General features: G+C 45.0%; 1 protein-coding gene across 1 annotated transcript in view; it reads right to left on the bottom strand.

The window, feature by feature from the left end:
- LRRC56 (leucine rich repeat containing 56) overlaps window positions 1-22,080 on the bottom strand; it is a 134,400-nt gene that overhangs the window by 105,713 nt on the left and 6,607 nt on the right. Inside the window, exon 2 of the mRNA XM_059722532.1 lies at window positions 7,291-7,457. Within this exon, the coding sequence (XP_059578515.1) occupies window positions 7,291-7,446 (156 nt within the window). The 5' untranslated portion in view covers window positions 7,447-7,457. The remainder of the gene's footprint in view (window positions 1-7,290; window positions 7,458-22,080) is intronic.

The raw sequence follows: 22,080 nt of genomic DNA, 5'->3' as shown, positions 1-22,080 counted from the left end.
TTGTAGGGTCTTTCATGGAGACCACTAACCATGTGAGTGGCCCTCCTCTGAACCCTCTCCAGATCCTCCCTGTCCCTCTTGAAGTGCGGCGCCCAAAACTGGACACAGTACTCCACCTGCGGCCTGACTAATGCCGCATAGAGAGGGAGCATCACCTCCCTCGAGCTGTTGGCCATGCATCTGCTAATACACAACAAGGTGCAATTGGCTTTGTTGATGGCCGCATTACACTGCCAGCTCATATTCATCTTGGAGTCAACTATGACTCCAAGATCTCTCTCAGCCTCTGAGCTGCTGAGGAGGACATCCCCCAACCTGTAGGTGTCCTGGGGATTCCTCCTTCTTAGGTGGAGTACCTTAAATTTATCTTTGTTGAATTGCGTCCTATAACGTTCTGCCCATTGATCTAAGCTGTCCAGGTCAGCCTGTATCTGCTCCCTGCCCTCTGGTATATTAACTTTGCCCTATAATTTGGTATCATCCGCAAACTTGGAGAGGGTGCTCACCACACCCTCGTCCAAATCACTGATGAAGATATTAAATAACACCGGCCCAAGGACCAAACCCTGCGGGACCCCACTGCCCATCTCCTTCCAGGCCGAGAATGACCCATCACCCACCACTCTCTGGGTGCGGTCCCTAAGCCAGTTAGCCACCCACCTGACTGTGTAGGCATCCACTCCACAGCCCATTAGCTTCCCTATGAGATTAGGGTGTGAAACTGTGTTGAAGGCCTTTTTAAAATCCAGGTAGGTGACACTGGCCTTGCTAATAATCAGCCAAAAAATCTTTATCAGTGCACTCTTAGATATTAGGAAGAATTTTCTCACTAGGAGGGTAGCCAGGCACTGGAACAGATTACCCAGAGAGGTGGTGGAATCTCCATCACTGGAGGTTTTCACTACCTATCTAGACAAAGCTTTGGCTGGGATGATCTAGTTAGGGATGGTCCTGTTTTGAGCAAGGGGTTAGAGTAGACAACCCCTTCCACCCCTAATTTTCTGAGTCCATGATTAGACCAAGAAGATTACACCAATATTCTTAATGCAGCAGTACATACACATACCAAAAATCAGATGCAAATCTGGAACACCCTGCAAAGTTGTCAACCAAAAATTAAGGCCCTGATCCTGAAATATCATACAATCTCATTATAACAACCCCTGTTTATAACAACTCCCTGGTTTTAACAATCCCAATAGCAAGAGCCAGTGTTTTCACAGTTAGGATGCAGCAAATTGACAAACCCTAACACACCCTCTTTTAATAAACTTTTCTCCCAATCCCATGAGGCTCAGCATAATGAGGTTGATCTGTATTTCCTGTACAGCTAACTATGCCTGCACACACATTCTCACTGACCTGAGTGAGAACTAATGCAAGTACATTTGTTTCATGATCAGGAACTAAGACTCCTGATTTTGCACCTTGTAGTATCTACATAGAAACTCAGTCATGGCTAGAGCTCAATGGAATACCATAAAGGTACAAAAAATTGCCGTCACACAGAATTTGCAGGGATGTGAATGTATTTTCTTGCGAATGTTTCACTTGGTTATTCAATTTCCTTTGTGAAAGGGATAACACCTAAAGTGTTCATAAGAAGAGATAAAGTAAGGAAGATGCTGTAACTGTTTGAATTAAAAAGAAAAGAAAAGGAAACGTACAAAACCACGTGATAATTAATGACATAAACTTGGGGTTTTTTTAAATCCCCATATTAAGGTATGTTTCAGATTGTGTTTGAGCAGTTGCTCTATTTTTACATTTGAAAAAGCAGAGGAAGTAACTTTATGGAAGCAGCTGTTTCAACTTGATCAAGGTAAAGGTCAAAGAATAGATAAATTAGATGTGTTATTAAAACAAGTTGTAAACATTGTTAATGTTTCCTTGACAATGTCATATCATTTTTCCTTTGAACAGGAAGTGTATTCCAACAATGCCAACACAAAAGTCAGCTTCCGGGGCAAATAAATAACCACATGCAGTAGAAATTAGTTAGACAAAATGCATTTATTACTATTCTTTTAAGTGAGCCTAACTATCAAATTGAACACATGCAGTTTTGAAGTGCTGATATGTGATCAAATCATTTAGGGCATAGACACAAAGTAAATTGCTTTTTCTTCATTAAAAGACAGGCATTTTGGCTTGGTGGAAGATTTACACAGCTGTCAGTACAACAAAGAAATGTACAAGTAATTTTCAACTGGTGGAGATGATGATAACAGTGCTGCCTTATCAAAGGTTTTCACATCATAATTTATTACTACTTCTTCTCACGTCCTTGTCATAAACTCAATGTTTTTCCAGAATTGTGCACAAGTGATGGCTCTTTCCATTGCTGTAGCAAGGCCTTTCTTTATACAGGTCTCACCAAGGAGTTGACAAAGAGCATGTGCTCCATAGTCTGCACTGTCACACTTGCATATATTCATATCATTAGTGTAGACCCATTTGATCATGTTTGTTTTTGACCTTCCAGTTTGTGTGCAGAGGTGAATCAGGCATCGCTGTGTTGGCCAATCTAGATCTGCCCCACTTGGAAGGTCCTTCTGGGTTCCAGGTCCATTTCAGAGCACCTGATTGCACATAATCTTTCCTTCCATAACCTCACTCTTGCCCTGTCAGTTGTTGTGTCCGACACTGCAACACTGGTTACAAAACTCTTTCCTGTTTTAAGCCGTTTAGGTACTTCTGTGTAACCAAAGAGTTGATGCCTGGGGTCTTCCATCTGTCATGATCTTTTTTTTTTTACTCACTACCTTTCTTCTGATATCAGGTGTTGCAACAATGCTGGCCAGTAAGTACAGGCTATCCTTTGGTGTTGACTTTAGACATCCTGTTGTTTCATGAACTGATTGTTCCCATACTGGACATGTATATTCTTCAGTGGGGTAACACAAGACAATAGCAGTGGTTTGTAATGTAGCTGGTTTCACTCCCCACTTTGAGGTAACCAACTTTTAAAGTATGTTGTTGCAAGCACTGACTTTCCCTTTTGTCTTCTCTACATGTGCTTTGAAGGTAAAGTATTACTGACTAGATAGCAACTATCTTTGGAAAGAGAAGGGTTTTATGAAGGCTAAAGTAATATCTAAGGGCTCTGCCCAATGCTTTCTGAAGTTAATGGTAATTGCTTCACTTCCTGCAATTGCTTTTGGCTCAGAACCTAAAGTTGTTGTTACACGTTCACTTAAATATGTGTTAAGGGCCCTTAAACCAGGAGTATCCACACATTAAGGCAGGAAAAATGCTAAGAGCCCTCAGAGCAGCTCAGAGATCATCCTCTTCCATCAAGAACTATCTCTAATTATTTTGGGGCAGCTTGTGTAGCGGTCATGTGGGACTGCCACACAGGCCAAAAACCAGTTGAGAGCAGTCCTCCAACATCCCAAGAGGCACTGCTCCCAGCTGCTCTATCTTCCCCCAAAGTGACAGCATATAAAGGTATGAATCTCCCCCGTTCTGGGCTCTTACTGGCCCCTGGGGCTCCCTCTGTCTCCCTCCCACCATGCCACCAAGATTCCCTTTGCCCCTTGGGCACCCCCAAGCCCTCACAGCTCACCCCCATCCCCCATGTCTCCCAGTACAGCTGTAGCTGCCAGTGCTATCCTAGGGGAGCAGACGGGGAAGGGGAACCCACCTGCTTAGCCTCCACCACTGCACTGCTTCTGCTCTTCAGGTTCAGCCCAGCCCAAAAAGTGGCGGTGATGGTAGCAGACGGGTTCCTCTTCCCTGCTTGCCCTGGCTAGACAGTGTCAAAAGCTGCAGGTGAGCCGGGAGCTTCTGGGAGGTGTGGGGGGGGAGTAGTGAGCAGGGATCTGGGGAGAGGAGCAGGGTGCAGGAGACCCAGCAGACCCTATCTGAGCTGGTGGGCAGGGCAGGCAGTGTGGTGGGCCCAATCTGGGAGTGGGGGGCACTGTCCAACTCTGCTCCTGCTGGTCTGAATCAGATTTGTCCCGCAGCCTGCCACACCCGAGATCCCTGCTCACCACCACCACCACCCAGCAACCCTCAGGTCACTTGCAGCTCCTGCCACTGTCCCAGAAGAATAAACAGAGAAGGAGAATCTGACTAAGACCACCGCCACTTTCTTGGGCTAGACTCAGCCTGGACAGCATCAGAGGCCCAGAGATGGCAACAGCAGTGCAGGTGAACCAGGGGAAACAAGGAGCAGGGGTGGGAGATAAGAATCTCCTAGCCCAGGCCCCACAATTGTGATCATGGAGCAGGGGCTGGGGGCTCCGTGCTGCCAGGGTAGGGGGACATTGTTCCTGCCCAAGTTCCAGTGGTGAAGCCTGCCCCAGCAGCAAGCAGCTCCTGGGGGCAGGGAGCAATGTCCCAGCCCCCACCACAACACAGCTGTTTCCTTGCCCCACGCTCCCTGCCATCCCCTGGGCTAACAGCCAGGGGGAACCTAGAACTCCCCCTGGCTGCTGCAGGGGGCTGGTGCAGGACCAGCAGGGGCAAGAGCAGACTGCTGCCATGAACAGCAAATGTGGTCCTGTGTCCCTGCACATGTAGATGCCTGCCCGGGGTGCATTTACTCTAGAGTAAACTTACCCCAGAGTATTTGCATGTGTAGACACACCCAGGGAGTGGTATATTTTTCTGCATCTAATGTCTTGTACATGATATATTCTTCAGTGTATAAAAGAAAAAGATAAATGTTTGACCTTTCTTTTCTTTTCAGCTGAGTTTGAGTAGCTCCTTAAAAACATGCCCTGAACGTAACAACCTTTTGCTTCCAATATTACCACTACCAGATCCTCTGTTGTTACTGCTCTGCCAGTCACCATTGCTGCTTTTTCCAATTACCCTCCTGTAACAGGGAACCTGGGGCTCCTGTTACTTTACAGAGAGTAACTACAGCCGATAGAGTCCAGATAGCTGAATACAGGGCAGCTACAAGAGGGAAGGCAGCAAAGAAACACTGCTGCTTAAACAGGGAGCTGCCCATTAGAGTGAATGGGCACACAGCATCCTGGTCAGGAGAATGCTGCCTAGGGTGAGTTGGCTGCAAGGGAACTGGGATCATGGGATGAGAGGCCATGATTATTTATTTCTCACTTCTAGGCAATAGGTCAGTAGGGCCAAGCTGAATTGGAGCAGCTGGGCTGCAGTTAGAGCAGCAGTCATAAGCTGACATGGAAACCAGCCCTCCAGCCCTGAAGAAAAATACCTGCAGGTGACCGAGGCACTACCTGACCAGAAGCTGCAGGGCTTGGGAAGGATATAAACCCAGAGTCTGAGCCAGAAAGGCACTCTGACCCTGCAAGCCATAAGAAGAGGAGCTCCTGGTCATCAAGACTACAGGAGGATGCCTAGCTGACTTCTGAGCTGCTCTAATGACTGCCAGAAGGACACTGGTGACTTAAAGAGAGATACAACCCAGGTTAAAGGGAAGCCTCACTGCCCTGGCAGTAAGCTACTGTTGATGTTTGGACTTAGAGTGGGTTCAGTCTGTGTTGTAGCCAGCAGGCTTATTCCTTGGTTGCAGTCGATACCAGTAGTTTGGGTATTAACCCAGAAGAAATAAGACACTTGCAATGCACTTTGGGCCTTCATCAGCATCCCAAAAGAGTCTACATTTAATAAGCACTGGGTAAATCCTGTGCAATGAAATTAGTGGTTTCTTCACAAAGGATTTTAACGTATCCTTCATTTACAAGGGGCTTGCACCCACTGGGCTTTGTGGAGTCTCTCCTGGGCGACCCTCAAGTGGGTGTACTTAGCCTGCCACTGAGTCTGCTCCAGCTGTCTGGGTGTTTTCTTGTCTCCTCCCCAGGGAACACTCCAACACTCTCTTGCCATGCCTTTTATGTTGAGTTCAATAGTGGTGAAGGAAGGACATGCTAGGAGGTGTCACCGGCAGATGCTCCAGGGTCTCCACCTCCCCTACACCCCCGCCATGCATCAACCTGTTGGGAGAGTCGGGCGTTGGTCAGTCTGACCCTTTCCTTGGTGTCCCTGATCTCGCACTCTGGAGATTAGAGGTCCAGTGCCGTGATGACTTGGTCGGCTGCTTCTTTCCTATTGGCCCTGGTCCACAACTCATCTGCCATGAACCTGGCATCAGTTCAATACCCTCTTGCATACAGTATCAACCCTGTGACGTCGGGAGTCCCTGAGGGACCACGGGGTACTCAGCCCCCAACGTTAATCCTCTGGCCTTTTCCCCAGCCTACAGGGCCTCAAAAGGAACAAAAAGAATGGTGAACAACTTAAACTTCAGGGAGGGGCTGGGGCCTGCTCCCTACTCACACATCCTGCGACGAAAGGCGCTGATCGTCCCTCGGCGCAATCCCAGGTCCCAGTTCACTCCCTGGGCCCAATGCTGGGTACTCCTCTGATAGGGAATGGATCACCTGCTGGATCCTCTCCCGGGCTCTCCCCTTGGGATCAGGAGGGTTCCTGACCAGCCCAAGAAGGGGGCTCGTAGCCTCCTCTCTGCTGCATTCCTCCATCCTTTTCCCCACCACCGGCTTTTAACAGAGCCAGGCGGCGTCTCCTAATGACATCACCCTCCCATGCCCATTCCAGCCGTATTGAAAAGCGACTGATGAACTGCGCAGGTGGTTTGTTCCCCGCCTGCTTGCCCTGGATCGTCACTTCTGAAAAGGTATAAGTTTGCTCTGCTTGCGGGGCTGTTTTCTGGGGTTGCAGTGGGCTATCCCTGCCTTGGCCCAAACCACAGGAGAGGGATTTCCACCCCTCTCTTTTTGTCCCCCTGGGACAGGGCTGCACCAAGATCATTCTCCATAGTCAAAAAGCAGAATGACTTTCAAATAGGCTTTGAAACTTTAGACACTTTGACAAATACAGAAAGTATTTAAAATACTTGCAGGACTTTATAATTGGCTCTGCCCATTAGCATATAGACAAGAGAGTGGAGTGGCAAGATTTCACTATAGTCAGGAGTAAGACTGGCATTTTTGAGGTATATTTTTAATTTTTAGAGCATGCTAGAATTCAGTACACTTTAGAAAGGCTTAATTAGATCTTGTTTGTTAGTTTGGCATTGTTATATGCATTTACTTTATATGGAACTAGCGAGGCTGGTAATAAACAGATACATCTTGTCAGAGCTGTCTATGAAACTGGGTAAGAGGTAGTTGTTAAAGCAGTTGTTTTCTTAAAACAGAAGTCACTTTACATGTAATTCTAGTTGTCAATTATGTCATTGTGTGCCTTCTTGATGAGAATGACTATCAAGGAAGGAAATTGTGGCCATTTATATGCCGGTTTACTCCTTCAGCTGCTTTAAAACAATTGGAATCCACTCACCAATTTACTGCGGGAAAGGTATTCATCCATAAATAGCTCTCCATCATCTTTAATCAATGGACAGGGATTCAGAAGACCTTGCCAGCCCATATCAGTCACTCGAATTGTGGCTGAACCTGGACGAGGGATTCTGCCAGTGTTCCAATTCAGTTCCATCTTGGCGTCACCTAAACATTAAAGAACAAGAATTAGTTTTCTTTTTTTTATATTTATTATGTACTCATAGCAAAGGTTACTTTGACTTGCCCTCGGAGTTAGCAGGAGTGCCACCAGGCAGTACAAATGATTAAACATACCAACTAAGGGAATGATAGAGTAACACCCTAATCATAACCTTATTTTATATATTCTTCATTTCTCTGCTCTCTTGTCTCATTCAGGTTAAATTTAAACTGTAACTGTTTTGGGGAAAAGATAGTTTTGTGGCTCATGGAGCAGAACCAACTTGATCACTCTAGGAGCCTACATTTTCCCCTCACTTTCACTTCAGCACATCTGAAACCAAACTGGATTGGACCCTTTGTCTTCTACAGTCTATATAAAATGCTATGCATACCTATGGACCTATAAAAATAAAAAAATTAATACACAATAAAAATTGTAGAAGATCATCTCTCCCCACACTATACTTGTCTCCCTTCTTCAGTGCCAAGGCAGCTTTTTGCCTATACCTTTACCCTACCCAATCCTTCTGAAGATTATAGGTGGCATGCAGAATGGCTCTGATGCAGCTCATGCTGCCAGACTACAGGCAAGAACAATGATTCTCAACCAAGGTGTTGCCAGATCTTCTGAAGGGTGGTGTGAGGAGATAAGCAGAGAAACTAAGTGGATAAGTAAAGGTTTAGAGTCGCTGCCTAAACAGTTTCCCTCTTCCCCCCAGGGCTCTCTGCAAGGAAATAAATTAGTTTTTGAAATTGAGTGCTATTCAATTCATACAAGTTATGGAGGGGTGCTTCAAATCCAGAAAGGTAGATAACTATTGCTATAGAATATTACCTGTACTATGTGAAATAAATGTGAAATGTTAATGTCTACCACATAGGTCAGCCAGAACGTGGCTACCAACTCCTACAGCTGGAAACTTTACAAGTGTGTGTGAACATATCTACCCACACACACATCAATAATGATGCTTATGTGTATATGTAACAACAAATTATGTTTCAAGGGAAGAATGAGATATTGCAGTTTAAGGTGTTATCTAAACTGTTAGTAGTTATCTAAACTGAATCAAAATCAATCAGCCCATTTCTTTTCTTTGACAGCTTATAGCAAGTGATGTGAAAATTCGAGTCCCCTGAATTCCAGTTTGCTGGAAAGGATTAAGAGCAACAGGTTTTACCTGAAACAGTGTGGGGCTTTCTGGCTTTACACGGACTTTTTCAGCTATTACTAATATTTGGCAGCAGATAAATATCACAGCTGGAAATACTACCGCACAAAGAAATTAACAGAAGGCTACAGAAAAAAAACAAATCTTACTCAGTGAAGGAACACCTGCAATTGTTCCTGTTTTCCTATTGTGAGGGAATGCTTATTGTTAGCACTTGAAAAGTAATGAAATCATCAGGATGATCATAACTACCTGACACATCTTTGTTTATTGGCGGAGATGTGGGTATAGCTATATTCCCACATTAGTAAATAGACTGAATCAGAAGTACCTTCTGATAAGGAAAATAGTTAATTCTCAGCTAATAAGTAATGTTTAAAGAGATAAAGTGACATTAAGACTAAGGTTTAACCCAGTGGTTCTCAACCTTTATAGACTTTTCTGAATTTAGCATCTTAAAAAACCTAATTTATGACTGGAAACACATTTTAAACAGGTCAGAATATTTTTGACACTTCTGATTTCTATTTGAAATCTCTGGGTTTATCTTGTGAATCATACCCAGTAGTTTACACACCCAGAAGTGCTAACATTGTGCAGCACCCTGTGGCACCCTTAAAAGGATCTCATGGTACCTCACAGTGCTGTAATCCCCAGTTGAGAACCTCCCTGACCACCATATAGTCTTTACCCTCATTGCTAGAAGGGAGATCAGAAACAGTGAGTCCTAAATGGAAAATAAATTTCATGATTTTCCCCAAAGCACATAAACGAATTAAGACACTTAAAATGTCCCCATTTCTCCAAACAGTGTGAAGAAATTAATTTGTCTATTAACAATACCAAGCCACTGATTATTTCTGAACTTCAGATATGCCCAGCACAGATTAAGAGAGACAAAGTCTGAACTGTCAGTTAAAAAAATATGGCTAAAAAAACAGCCATATAAAAAATTCTTTGTTGACCAAATCTCTCCACTCAGGATTTTCTATATTTATGAAGAAAGGGATTAAACTCTGTACCATTCTCATCACCTATGTATCCAAATCTCATTTACCCTTACCAGAGAACAACTGAAAGATAAAAATAACAAAGGAAACCTACTTTCATTTGGATAAATGACTGTCCGATACCTGACTAGGATTACAGTATCTGTTCTATTAATGCTGGAACACTTGTATGACAGATGAATAAGTAGGACTGCTTTGTTAGATTATTTATAAAGTTAAAAAAGGTTTATGGTTCCTTTTAATTCAAGCAAAAAAATCACTATCAGGAGAGAGACCTGCCTATTGTATTCATTCTATTTGGGTTTTTTTGGACCCAGGTGGGTTGAGAGTCAGGAATTATTGATGTAATGCATCAATGCAAAACACAAATGTGATAATGGCTAGAGCACCCAGACAACAGCTCTAAAGAGTTAACCCACTTACATAAAATAAATGATTTATCTTATCCCTTTGGTCCACTGCTATTGCATTTCAAAATGTCCTTTCATCTTTGAAACGTATGTTGATGCAGCACTTACTTAAGATTTGACAAGCAGATCAATTTGTGGTTTAATATCTGAAGTAACATTCCCAATTTTATACTTCCTGTTATTGATCTGCAATTTGTGATTATTGTAACCTTGGATTAGTGAGGAGAATGATATTTTCATTGTAAATTGTATTGGTTAAGACTGAGTTATTGTCAGTACAGAACACAAATCTTCTTGGGTACCCTTCCAACATTTCAAATATTTCCCTAAAATATAGGTCACAATGAGAAATAATATTTAAAAAGGGAAATACAGAAGAGATGGCAATGAATAAATTGTTACAATGAAGTACAAATCTCACATGGAACATCCAATTAATCTCTAAAGTGAGTGGTAGGATGCAAACACAACTATTATACCTGCCAGCTGGTGACATTTTCCATTATGGTAACAAAACTTCCTTTATCCAAGAAAGAAGGAAGGGGGAATATAGTGGGACTATAGAAAAGATGGAAAACCATGGAATCTGTGAGCACATTACAGTGCACTGCCATGTGTACAAAAAAACTGTGGAAAGGTATGAGCTACCAGCAACAACTAAAACTCTATACAAACCTAGAGATTTCTTAAAACTGCCACAGAGTTTTCTTTTACCCAAAAGACAGAATGCCTTCTAAGCCCCTAAACCTGGTATGGCTACCCTGGTTACATTGTAATTTATACGATAACATTATGTTCTGAAATAGGTAAGGCTTCTCCTGTGCAACCACCCTCAGGCCAGTCATTGAAACACAAAAAAGTATTTTAGTTATTGCTGGTAGTTCATACCTATCCACAGTTTTCATGTACACATGGCAGTGCACTGTAATGTGCTCACAGTCAGGCTTCAGGAGTGGTGAGAGATGCATGGGTGCAAGTCCATCACGCCCCAGCACCCTGAAGCCCCCCAGCTACCCCCAGCAGCCGTGGAGCATTGCACCGACACCCAACACAGCCGGAGGTAAGCAAGGCCCATGGTGGGAGGGACGTAGCCCAAATGCGGGGCAACTGAGTGGAGCTGAGGAGGGTCTCGCCCCACCCTGGCTTCTACTTCGCCCAGCCCCACAGGAAGCCATGCAACCAAAGCCTCGTGAATAGGACGTGCAAACAGGTGCGCTTCTGGGCCCAGCACAGGAGTTAGTGCAGGAGTTTGTGCAGGAGGGTGAGCGGGAGGGCCCGAGGCCCTGCCAGTGAGCCCTAGGGAAGCTAGTCCCATCAGTCACTGTCAGTAGCCAGCCTACAAGCAGCACAATGTGGATGGGCACACACCACACCCCGAGGGTCCCCTCAGAGTCTGCGGCCCCCCCTCTGGCACCCCAGAGGCCTCCGCCCAGATGGAGTCCATGGTTCTGGGCTCCACACACATGGAGCCTCTGGCTCACAGTTGCGGGGGCTACCTGGCACGTTTCCAGGCTCCTGGGACCGGGAGCATGACCACCGCCCCTTGCAAGGTTTGCTCCACTTTGGAGTCTCTGAGGCACTAGATAGAGGAGCTCCAGGCCACAGTCCAGAGACTGCATGCCATCAGGGATGGCGAGTAGGAGATAGACTCCTACTGCCATGGCGTTCACCCCCTGGAGGCGGAGGGTAGACCAAGGTCACCTTCCAGGACAAGGGAGTACTTGGGTGTCTCCCATACTGTCCAGCCAGCGGGTTGGACCAAGGTGATCAAGGGCCCCAAGGCCCGTCGCACCAAGGTCCCCTCCCCTCTGGGGCTTTGCAACAGATACGAACCTCTCGCAGTCCCAGTTGAGCCTGCAGAGATGCCAGCTCCTGCAGGCAAGGGAGGATCACCCACCCCTACTCTCCCCAAGACGAAACGCAGAGTGGTTGTCATGGGAGACTCCCTCCTGAGAGGGACTGAGGGGGCAATCTGACGCCCCAACCCCCTAGCCCGGAAAGATGCTACTTCCCAGGGGCCCACATCCAGGACATAGCAGAGAGGATCCCAAAGATTATCCGGCCCTCCGACCACTACTCTATGCTCCTTATCCATGTGGGCATGAATGACACGGCTTGAAGCAATCCCAGCCAGGTCATAAGAGACTACAGGGCTCTTGGAGCAGGGCTTAGGGGGTTGGGGGCATAGGTGGTCTTTTCCTCCCAATTGTGGCAGGGCTGAGGAGGGAGAGACAGGTCAAGGTAGTCAACCAAAGACTGAAGTGCTGGAGTCATCATGAAGACTTTGGCTTCCACGATCACAGTCCACTCTTTGGTGAGAGAGGTGGTGGTCTGCTGGGGAGAGACAGCCTCCACCTCAGTCTGCTGGGGAGGAGGCTCTTCTCAGCCAGACTGGCTGACCTGCTTGACCGGGCTTTAAACTGATCCTGCCAGGGGTTGGGGGGATTACTGCCACTGCAAGCCCGCTGGGCATCCTTTGTAAATCCAGCAGGCTAAGGCACTTAAGGGAACCCACCCCTACCCTAGCCATGAAACGACCTGTAGGGAAGGCAGGGGCCCCCAATAAGACACTTACCTGACTGTATACCAATGCCAGGAGCTTAGGGAATAAGCAGGAGGAACTGGTCCTCCTGCTAAACCTCAGGGATAACAGATACCTGGTGGGACTCCACCTATGACTGAGCCACAGGTATAGATGGCTATACCCTATGCAGGCAAGATTGTACAGCTAAAAGGGGTGGGGGTGTAGCTCCCTATATCAAGGACAGCTACACATCCCTGCAAATTGACATTGGCACCCAGGAAGAATGACTGGAGTCTCACTGGGTTAAAATACATGGGGAACGTGGCACAGGGGATATCGTGGTAGGAGTCTACTACAGACCTCCTAACCAGAAACAAGAGCTGGACCAGGAATTCTCCAGGGAACTGGCTAAGGCTGCACGCTCTCAGTGCATGGTTGTCATGGGAGACTTTAACTACCTGGACATCTCATGGGAAGAGCACTCGGCCAAATCCAATCTATTGCAAAGCTTCCTCTAGTGTGCGGACGAGCTCTATCTGACTCAAGAAGTCTATGGACAGCACAAGGGATGGCTATCCCATCTCAGAGCAAGGGTAGCAAAAGGGCATAGCAACTCCCTTGGCTCATCAGGGAACTTGAAGACCTCCTATGCCTCAAAAGAGAGACTTATAAAGGATGGAAGGATAGAATTACCACCAAGGAGGATTACTCAGCACTGGTACTCAGCACCTGCAGGGAGCGGATCAGGAAAGCCAAGGCTGCAACCGAGCTCCATCTGGCTTCGCATATCAAGGATAACAAAAAGTCCTTTTTCAGATATGTAGGGAGTCGGAAAAAAAGCAAGGGTAACATTGGATCCGTGCTGAACCAAATAGGACAGCTGATAACTGACACAAGGAAAAAGGCCAATCTGCTTAATGGGTACTTTGCGTTGGTCTTTCATCAATTCAATGGGACTGCCCTGCCTAGCAAGATGCGGGACAGCCAGGGTAAGGGCGTATTTATACCCAGCATCGGTGTTGATCTAGTAAAGGATCACCTTGAGAGGCTGGACACCTTCAAGTCAGCTGGAACTGACAGATTACACCCTAGAGTACTCAAGGAGCTTGCAGGTTTCATAGCTCAACCATTGGCAAAAATATTCGAAAACTCGTGGCACTCAGGTGAAGTACCTGAAGACTGTAAGACAGCCAATGTGGTATCCATCTTCAAGAAACGGCGGAAAGTAGATCCCGGGAATTACAGGCCAATCAGCTTGCCTCAATCCCCAGTAAGATTCTGGAGAAAATTAACAAGGAGACCCTTCTGGATAAGATGGCTGATGGGAACATCCTGAGGGACAGCCAGCACTGGTTTGTTGCGGGTAGGTCTTGCCTGACCAATCTCATCTCCTTCTTTGACCAGGTGACATATCATCTGGACAAGGGAGAAGAGATTGACGTCATATATCTGGACTTTAAAAAAGCTTTTCATCTGGTGTCCCATGACATCTTCATTGAAAAACTGGCCAACTGTGGCCTCGCCTACACCACGGTCTGATGGCTGGGAAATTAGCTCTGAGGTCGGACCCAGAAAGTAGAGGTCAATGGTAGCGAATCATTATGGCACTCCGTGACCAGTAGCATCCCCCAAGGCTCTGTCCTTGGACTGGTTCTCTTTAACATCTTTATTAACAATGTGGACATTGGTGTCAGAAGCACACTGGCTAAGTTCACCGATGACACTAAACTTTGGGGCATAGTGTCCACACCTGAGGACAGACTACTGATCCAGGCAGACTTGGATAAACTTAGTAAGTGGGCGGATACAAACCTGATGACGTTCAGTATCGATAAATGTAAGGTACTCCACCTCGAGGGGAAAAAACCCGCAGCATGCTTATGGGCTCGGCAGTGCTACGCTTGCTAGCACCACTGGTGAAAGAGACTTGGGGGTCATGATTGACCACAAAATGAACAGGAGCCACCAATGCAATGTCGCAGCTGGTAAAGCAAACAAAACTCTGGCTTGCATCCACAGATGCTTCTCAAGTAAATCTCAGGATGTCATCCTCCCACTGTACTTGGCCTTGGTGGGGCCACAGCTGGAGTACTGCATCCAATTCTGGGCTCCACAATTCAAGAAGGATGTTGAGAAGCTTGAGAGAGTCCAGAGGAGACCCACACACATGATCAGAGGGCAAGAGAATAGGCCTTATGAAGAGAGGCTGAGAGCCATGGGACTCTTCAGCCTGGAAAAGCACAGGCTCAGAGGGAACCTGGTGGCTGCTTATAAATACATAAGGGGTGTACATCAGGACCTGGGAGAACGTCTGTTCACCAAAGCGCCCCAGGAAAAACAAGGACCAAGGGTCATAAACTCCTCCAAGACTGATTTAGGCTGAACATAAGAAAAAATTTCTTTACTGTCCGAGCCCCCAAGACCTGGAATAGACTCCCTCCAGAAGTGGTGCAGGCACCTACTCTGGACACATTCAAGAAATGCTTGGATGCTTATCTTGCTGGGATCCTTTGACCCTAGCTGACTTCCTGCCCCTGAGGCAGGGGGCTGGACTTGATGATCTTCCAGGTCCCTTCCAGCCCTAACATCTATGAGATCTATGAAATCATTATATTAAACATAATGCACAGCAGCTAACCTACCATCTAATATAGGATGTGGTCCTTTAAACAGTTACACTGATGCTTAACTTGACTCAGATGGTCTTACAAACCTCAGTGGGCTTACACACATGAAGAAAACTAAGCATATGCATTAGGGCTCTTTAACAGGGGAGATGGAAAGATACCATTGCCAGTGAAGAGACCCAAGGAATCATCAACCAGAGGCTCACCTCTACCAGAATCAGAAGGAAACACTGAATAGAAATGGGGCGTGCACTCCAGACGCCAATACGTATATGCTCCATAAGAAGTTGCCAAGTGGTAACCAGGAAATAAGGGTATTGAAAAACAAACTTAAGAGGAACTCTTAGGAAAGAGAGCAGAGCTCAACCCCACAGAGCTTGATCTCAACACCAGGGAGCAGGTGGGAGCAGCAGCAAATGATAGAAGAGAGAGAAAGAGATTAGTTTCTGCACTGTACACTAACACTGATGTGAGAAGGATGAAAGAACTGGTGCTTGAAGGATGAGAACAGTTAATAGAATTTAGTTCAGCAAGCTCCTAAAGCAGGTGGCTAATATTAATCACAGTTGTCCTACTGAAGTCAATGGCTGTGGTGGGAGTCAAGAAATCCCAAATCCAATCCCAGCTAACCACTCAAGCACTTCCTGTCCTGTCCTAGTTGTTCCCTCTGTAAAATGAGGATGATAATATCACCCTGCCTGCCCTACACAGATGCAGTGAGGGTTAGCTAATGACTGCACAACACTACAATATGGTACATCAACACTAAGGGTTGTTGTTGCTGTTATTAAACAAAACTGTCTTTGGAACAATGTGGTAGTACTTCCTGCAGAAAAATCTAATTTACTAAAAAGAAATTGGCAGAGAAGAGTTATCTGATGTAATTAGGACCCAGCAGGCTGGTAAAGCTCCAAGACTCCATTGTCTTCTTATATCAAATTATTTAAGAGTCAATGATAAGGAAGTGCATTCTTCATTAAATGTACATAAATATGTATTTCACATGCAGTAATTGCCAGAAGCATTTGACTGTACATTAATTATGCCTACAAAACCAAAAAAATAAAACCCTGGAAAATATATTTTGAATTGTGACTGGCTATTAGTACTTCTAATTCAGGTGCAAAATAATATCAGCAAGAGCTCTTGTCCACAGACTGTAATTAGACAGTTACTGGTTTGGGGGTTTTCAGGTTTTTTTATTCTTTTTTAACAATCCACACAGATGGGTGTAGCTTTGTTCCAGGAAAATATATATGTCCACCTATTAAAGGTGACCTGGCAAATATAAAAAAAAAAATAATATAGCCACATCACCCCAGGTAAGGGAGACACACAGCACATTGAGACTGGAAGTTTTACCATTTTCAAGTTCTCCGAGTTCATTGTTGCAAGTAACACCTCAGTATGCATTATGGTGATGTCATCACATCAGCCAACAAACCGCACAGGAATACTGAAGTAGCCATAAATATGAAACTGATACATTTTAGTTAATCCTTAGTACACCCACAACACTACTACAATAGTTCTTATGACTCTAAGTTGAAGAATGGGAGTCAAGAAAACTTGGTTTCCAATTTTCTGCTGTGAGCCACATATTGGGCACCTATGCTTGAGCAGCGAGGCTGCTCCAATGTGAGCAGGCTCAATTAATCAAGTCTGCTGGCATCTCGTGTATCAGCATCCCCATGCTTAAAAATGGAAGTGGGGGTGTTTTAACTAAAGCTCATCAAACTTTACCATCATATTTAAATGCGGGGACACAGATACACGGGACGCAGATAAACAGATACACATATCTCTTGGAACCACTCTAATTAAAGAGCCCCTGCTCCCCTTCCCCCCCACTCCCGGAGCACGTGTATAAATGCCCATTATGCCCTAGGCGTCCGTTGCTCTTCTCTGTCCCAGCTCCTGGCTGACCCTCTTTCTGCTTACTCTAGACCAGTGGTTTTCAACCTGTGGTCCACAGATCCCTGGGGGGTGCCGCACACACAATGTCTAAGGGGTTCACAAAAGATGACTATGATCAATCAAAAGTCTGTGAATTCTTACACTTACAATTCAAAGGGGTCCATTCAAAATTTCTAAAGGGGTCTGCACCTCCATTCAAAATTTTGTGGGCATCATAACCTAAAAAGAGGTTGAAAACCACTATTCTAGACCATTGGGTGTGACCATCAGTATCTGGGGGAGCATTTGTTCACCAGAGCGCCCCAAGGGATGACGAAGTCAAATGGTTATAAACTACTACAAGACGGTTTCAGGCTGGAAACAAGAAAGGATTACTTTACTGTCCAAGCCCCCAAGGTCTGGAATAGCCTGCCATCGGAGGTGGTTCAAGCAGCTACATTGAACACCTTCAAGAGAAATGTCGATATTTATCTTGCTGGGATCCTATGACTCCAGCTGCCTTCCTGCCCCTTGGGCAGGGGGCTGGACTCGATGATCTTCCGAGGTCCCTTCCAGCCCTAATGTCTATGAAATATATGAAATTGGGGCTCAAACTTCCTACCCCGTGGGCCAGTTGAGTAGCATGATATTGGTCTGTGGGTGCAATCCTATACATTGACCCAACCCCATGTGCTGGATGTGGCAGTACGCTGACCCAGTTCCAGTGCATACCAGCCTGACACCATGTACGCAGGACCAACCGTGAAGCAATGAAGCAACCCTGAGCATGGGGGCAGAGCTACATTATAAGGCCCACTGGACTCCCCATGGGTCCAGAAATTTGGCAGCAGGGGACTGGCAATTAACGCTGACATTATTTCCTCACTGTCAAATTTCCCTATCTGTTGGGACCTCCACAAGCTGAATGACATGGTCACAAGCTGGAGTCTGAGCACCACTACTCTGGACTCTTCCTTATCTACCCTCAGAACAAATGAGGGTGGATAGAGCCTTCTAATGAATACAATTATTTTGTCTCCTAGGGTAGGCTCTGAACAAGCATTCTATTCTGCTCTTTGGCAACTTGTGGCTTCAAAAAATGACTCTGTGCTTGGATCAATCTAATTTCAGATATGGTACTGGAATTCCATATTATCTTCTCTATAGGATGCAGGCCTGAAAACTCTCTATAAAGGGCACTTCAAAAACACCCCGCCATCTTCTCAGCACATGGAACTTCTATTAAAGTATTCAATTTTTCCTGCCCCCCACGATTATGTAATTACTGTTTGTTAATTCCAGAATAACAAGTCATGGCAGCACTCCCAGCACTACTGAGATGCAGTATGAAAATAAAAAAATCTTTGTTTACAGTTGCAGAGTTTGGTTTAAAATTCCTAAGGGAGCTTTGAGTGCCCTTTTAAGTGTAATTTTGTGCAAATGCACTAGATAACCCCTTCTGAAAAATAACTGTTTGGGCAGCTGGAATTTGCTATGAGGTCACCAGGAAGCAACCATTACATTAATCCATCCCTACTGCCAAAAACAACTCCCTGTTGCATTTATGTAAAATGCAGCATCGTGCACTACTCCAGTCTACTTTAGCAGGTGTACTAAAAAAAGTTAAAAATATGCCTGATTTTATAGACAACAATCACTCTAAAAACCACTTTTTTTCTTTAGAAAACTAGCTGTTATTGCACAAGGGGCAGATGCAGCTTTGTCTTGAAAGCATCTATATCAGGAGTTGGTAACCCCCGGCACACATGCCAGAGTGTGGCACATGAAGGCATTTGCTTGGCATGTGTGCCTTGGGGCAGACAGCAGGGGAGCTGTGAGGGGTCTTCCTGATCCTTGTTGTGGCAGCGCAGCCCTGGCCCACTTCCCCACCATCCACCTTTGAGGTGCATGTGCACCAGCTGCCAGCAATGAGCCAGACCAGGGAGCTCCATGGACCCTCATGCAGCTGTTTGCAGCCTCCTGGCTGCTTGCCACAGCTGACCTGGGCTCTGGACAGACCCCTGCTGTCTGCCATGGAGCCCAGGCTGCTCACAGCAGAAAGTGGGGAGGCTGCAAAGCAGCTTCAGAGGGGTCTGCGGAGACCCAGGCTGGCTCATTGCCAGCAGCAGATGCACACATGCCTTGGGGCGGACAGTGGGGATAGGGCCAGGGGGATAGGGGGGGCCAGGGGGATAGGGCGCTGCCACAACAAGGATTGGGCCCTTCGTGGCTTCCCCACCATCCACACCCCTAGCACGCCAACATGTTACAAGTCAAGGTTCCAGCTGCATATGGCACTCTGCCCAAAAATGTTGCTGACCCCTTATCTATACTCATGTGTCTCAATACTTGTTACCAGCACCTCACCCAGGAAAGTTATCCACTTTACCTGGGTTCAGATGCCTCAGATCCTATGCTTGGAAAGTATTTAGCACAGAAATAAGTGCAAAATGTATAATACCCTACCAGATTTCTGCTGAAGTTGTAAGGTGGTGGGGAAATTTTTATCCCACCTGGTGGAAATGCCTCTAAATTAGATTATTCTGGAACAAAATTGCTCAACATTGTTCTGCTCTAGCAAGGCACAAAGTGGTTCTTTCTTCCTTATACGCGCTCTTAGGAGTCAATGAAACAATAAAACAAACTGAAATCACGTGTTACAGTCTTTAGTATTGGTAGTCTGCAGCAGCGCAGTAACAGTTTATTATACCTTGCTGTATACACCAGAGGATGTAAGAAAGAATTGTAAGAGTACAGTCGGTGGCTGCAAACTACCAAAGGATGTAAATGTGGACTCCTCAGTTTGCTAAAGTGACTTAATGCTGTACTGCAAAGTGATGAAACAGTTAATAGGCAAATCTTCCTGTATAAAGGAGCTTTCTGTTGCCAGAAAACTGGCCCAGTGGCCTACACCCACATCTTCCTATACCCAACAGAAGGGAAAAATGGGGTGTAATAAGGCAGAGGTGTAACTTGTGTGAGACAACAAGGGGTGGCTGCCCCAGGCACAAACTCATGGAAAAAAACAACCATATAATTGAGCCAGCAGCCTGGACACAACCAGAAGTTGCCACTGCCCCTGTGTATGGCAGCTTCCCCAGGAGCCCAGCCGCATCATTATGCCTCTGTTATAAAGGCTTTGTCAGGGACAGGGTATAGATTGTAGGAGACATGGTGCAGCAGAACTTCACTATTCCTAATCCTTACACCAATATGAAGTCCTTGTATAGTTCTTACATCTGTGGTATGGTTTAGAGTAGCTAGTGCTGATGCTGTATCTTCTTCTGGGAAATCCAAGGGACTACTCATGTCCATCATTCTTCACTACATCTAGCATAGCTGAATACAAAGGGGACTCAGGCCACATGGTGTAAAAACTTCCTGTCTTCATGGAATAATTGCTGAAATTCCAAAAGTGTAAAGGGACTAAGATATCAGCTAGCTGCCTTTGACGCAGACAAATGTTAACATTAGATGCAGGAAACACCAGGGTACTGAGTATATGGAAAAATAATTAAAATACTAGGAGAGATTTAAATTTATAATTTTCCAACTTTTTTAAAATGGCTTGTTTTACCTTTAAACTACAATAATAGTCCTCCCAACTATCCTGAATGTACAGCTATTAATTTCAACCTTAACTCAAATTTAACAAAGTATTTTGTCTGGGAATACTTAATATCTATCATTTGGGGCCTTACCACCAAAATCCTATCCTTATCTCTACAGACAGAGTCTATGGATAATTGTATTCTCCTGAATTGAATTAAGATCTGATCTGAAGTTCAGTATTTGGTAGGTTATCTTATTATAAACTGGATATTCTGTAACATTTAAAATGGCAGTTAGGTCATTTTCCTTTTTGTCACCATTCAGAAGACCTAATTTTCTCAGGTTACTGGTAGGTCCTGTATTTTAGACTCAGCAGCACTCATCAACGTGCTAAATACTTTCCAAGCATACAGAAAAACCACAACTCTCCATTTCAGTGTTAGGTCCTAATTTGGCCAAGTCTTACAAGCTTACCTTTACATCGTGTGAGTACTGGGACTCCTTATTATGTATAAAGTTAGGAATGTGGGTAAATCCTTGTAAGATTGGAGGCTTTCCCAGTAGCATTTAAACTTTTAATAAAACCATCCCTGCATGAATCCAGCAATTTATATCCCTTTGTCACATCATCTCTGCCCACAGCTTTACCAGAAAGGGAGTCCAAAATCTCCCTGTTCCTAATCATCCCTGACAAGTCTGATCAGTCTTCAGGTAGCATAAAAGCTTGTAAGTCAAAACCAGAGTTGAAGTTCAAGTTGTCCAATTTGTCTCTCATCTCATTTCCAATTAAACTTAGGGCTTGCTTTCAGTGTGGAGACTTAAAACAGGAAAAACAAGTATATGGCTACTAATCTGAGATCTGAATGCTAAGGCTAGACTGTAGAAATGAGTGTTCAGTGCACCTGAATGCCACAGCAAGTGTCATTTCTAGGCCCACTCCATAGTCAAATCTTTGACTACTGCTTAAAAGAAGAATTACCTCTAGCATCCTTTCTTCTTATGAAGTGCACTTAACATCTGGAAACAAAATGTTTCTGACTCGCTGTGTAGCTTGAAAGCTATATAAAATTTTTTTAAAAGTCATGATAAAATTCTTTCCAAAAGAAGAAGGTAAATTTAAGAAAGCATTTTAAAACCCAAGCCAGTGAAGTCAATGGGGAATCTTTCATTTGCTTCACTGGCCATTAGATCAGGCCCTTCAACATAATCTTTACTAAGTGATAAGAATCAGGTAAGATTAATTTCCACAGAAGCAAAACCTATTTGATAATTAATCAGTGCTGAGTATTCAGATTTCTGGCACTTGATGAACTGTATATAATGTTTTACATGTTTTAAAAACAAATGGTTACATGTGGAAGATTAAGAAACAGAAGTAACTATGCCCAACTCAGACCCCAAATGGGATCTTCTCTAAAACAGTTATGAAAATCTT

This window comes from Alligator mississippiensis, chromosome 2 (genome assembly GCF_030867095.1).
Source record: "Alligator mississippiensis isolate rAllMis1 chromosome 2, rAllMis1, whole genome shotgun sequence".
Taxonomy (NCBI): domain Eukaryota; kingdom Metazoa; phylum Chordata; order Crocodylia; family Alligatoridae; genus Alligator; species Alligator mississippiensis.
Note: the sequence above shows the minus strand (reverse complement) of the source record. Positions and strands in the feature narration are given on the sequence as shown.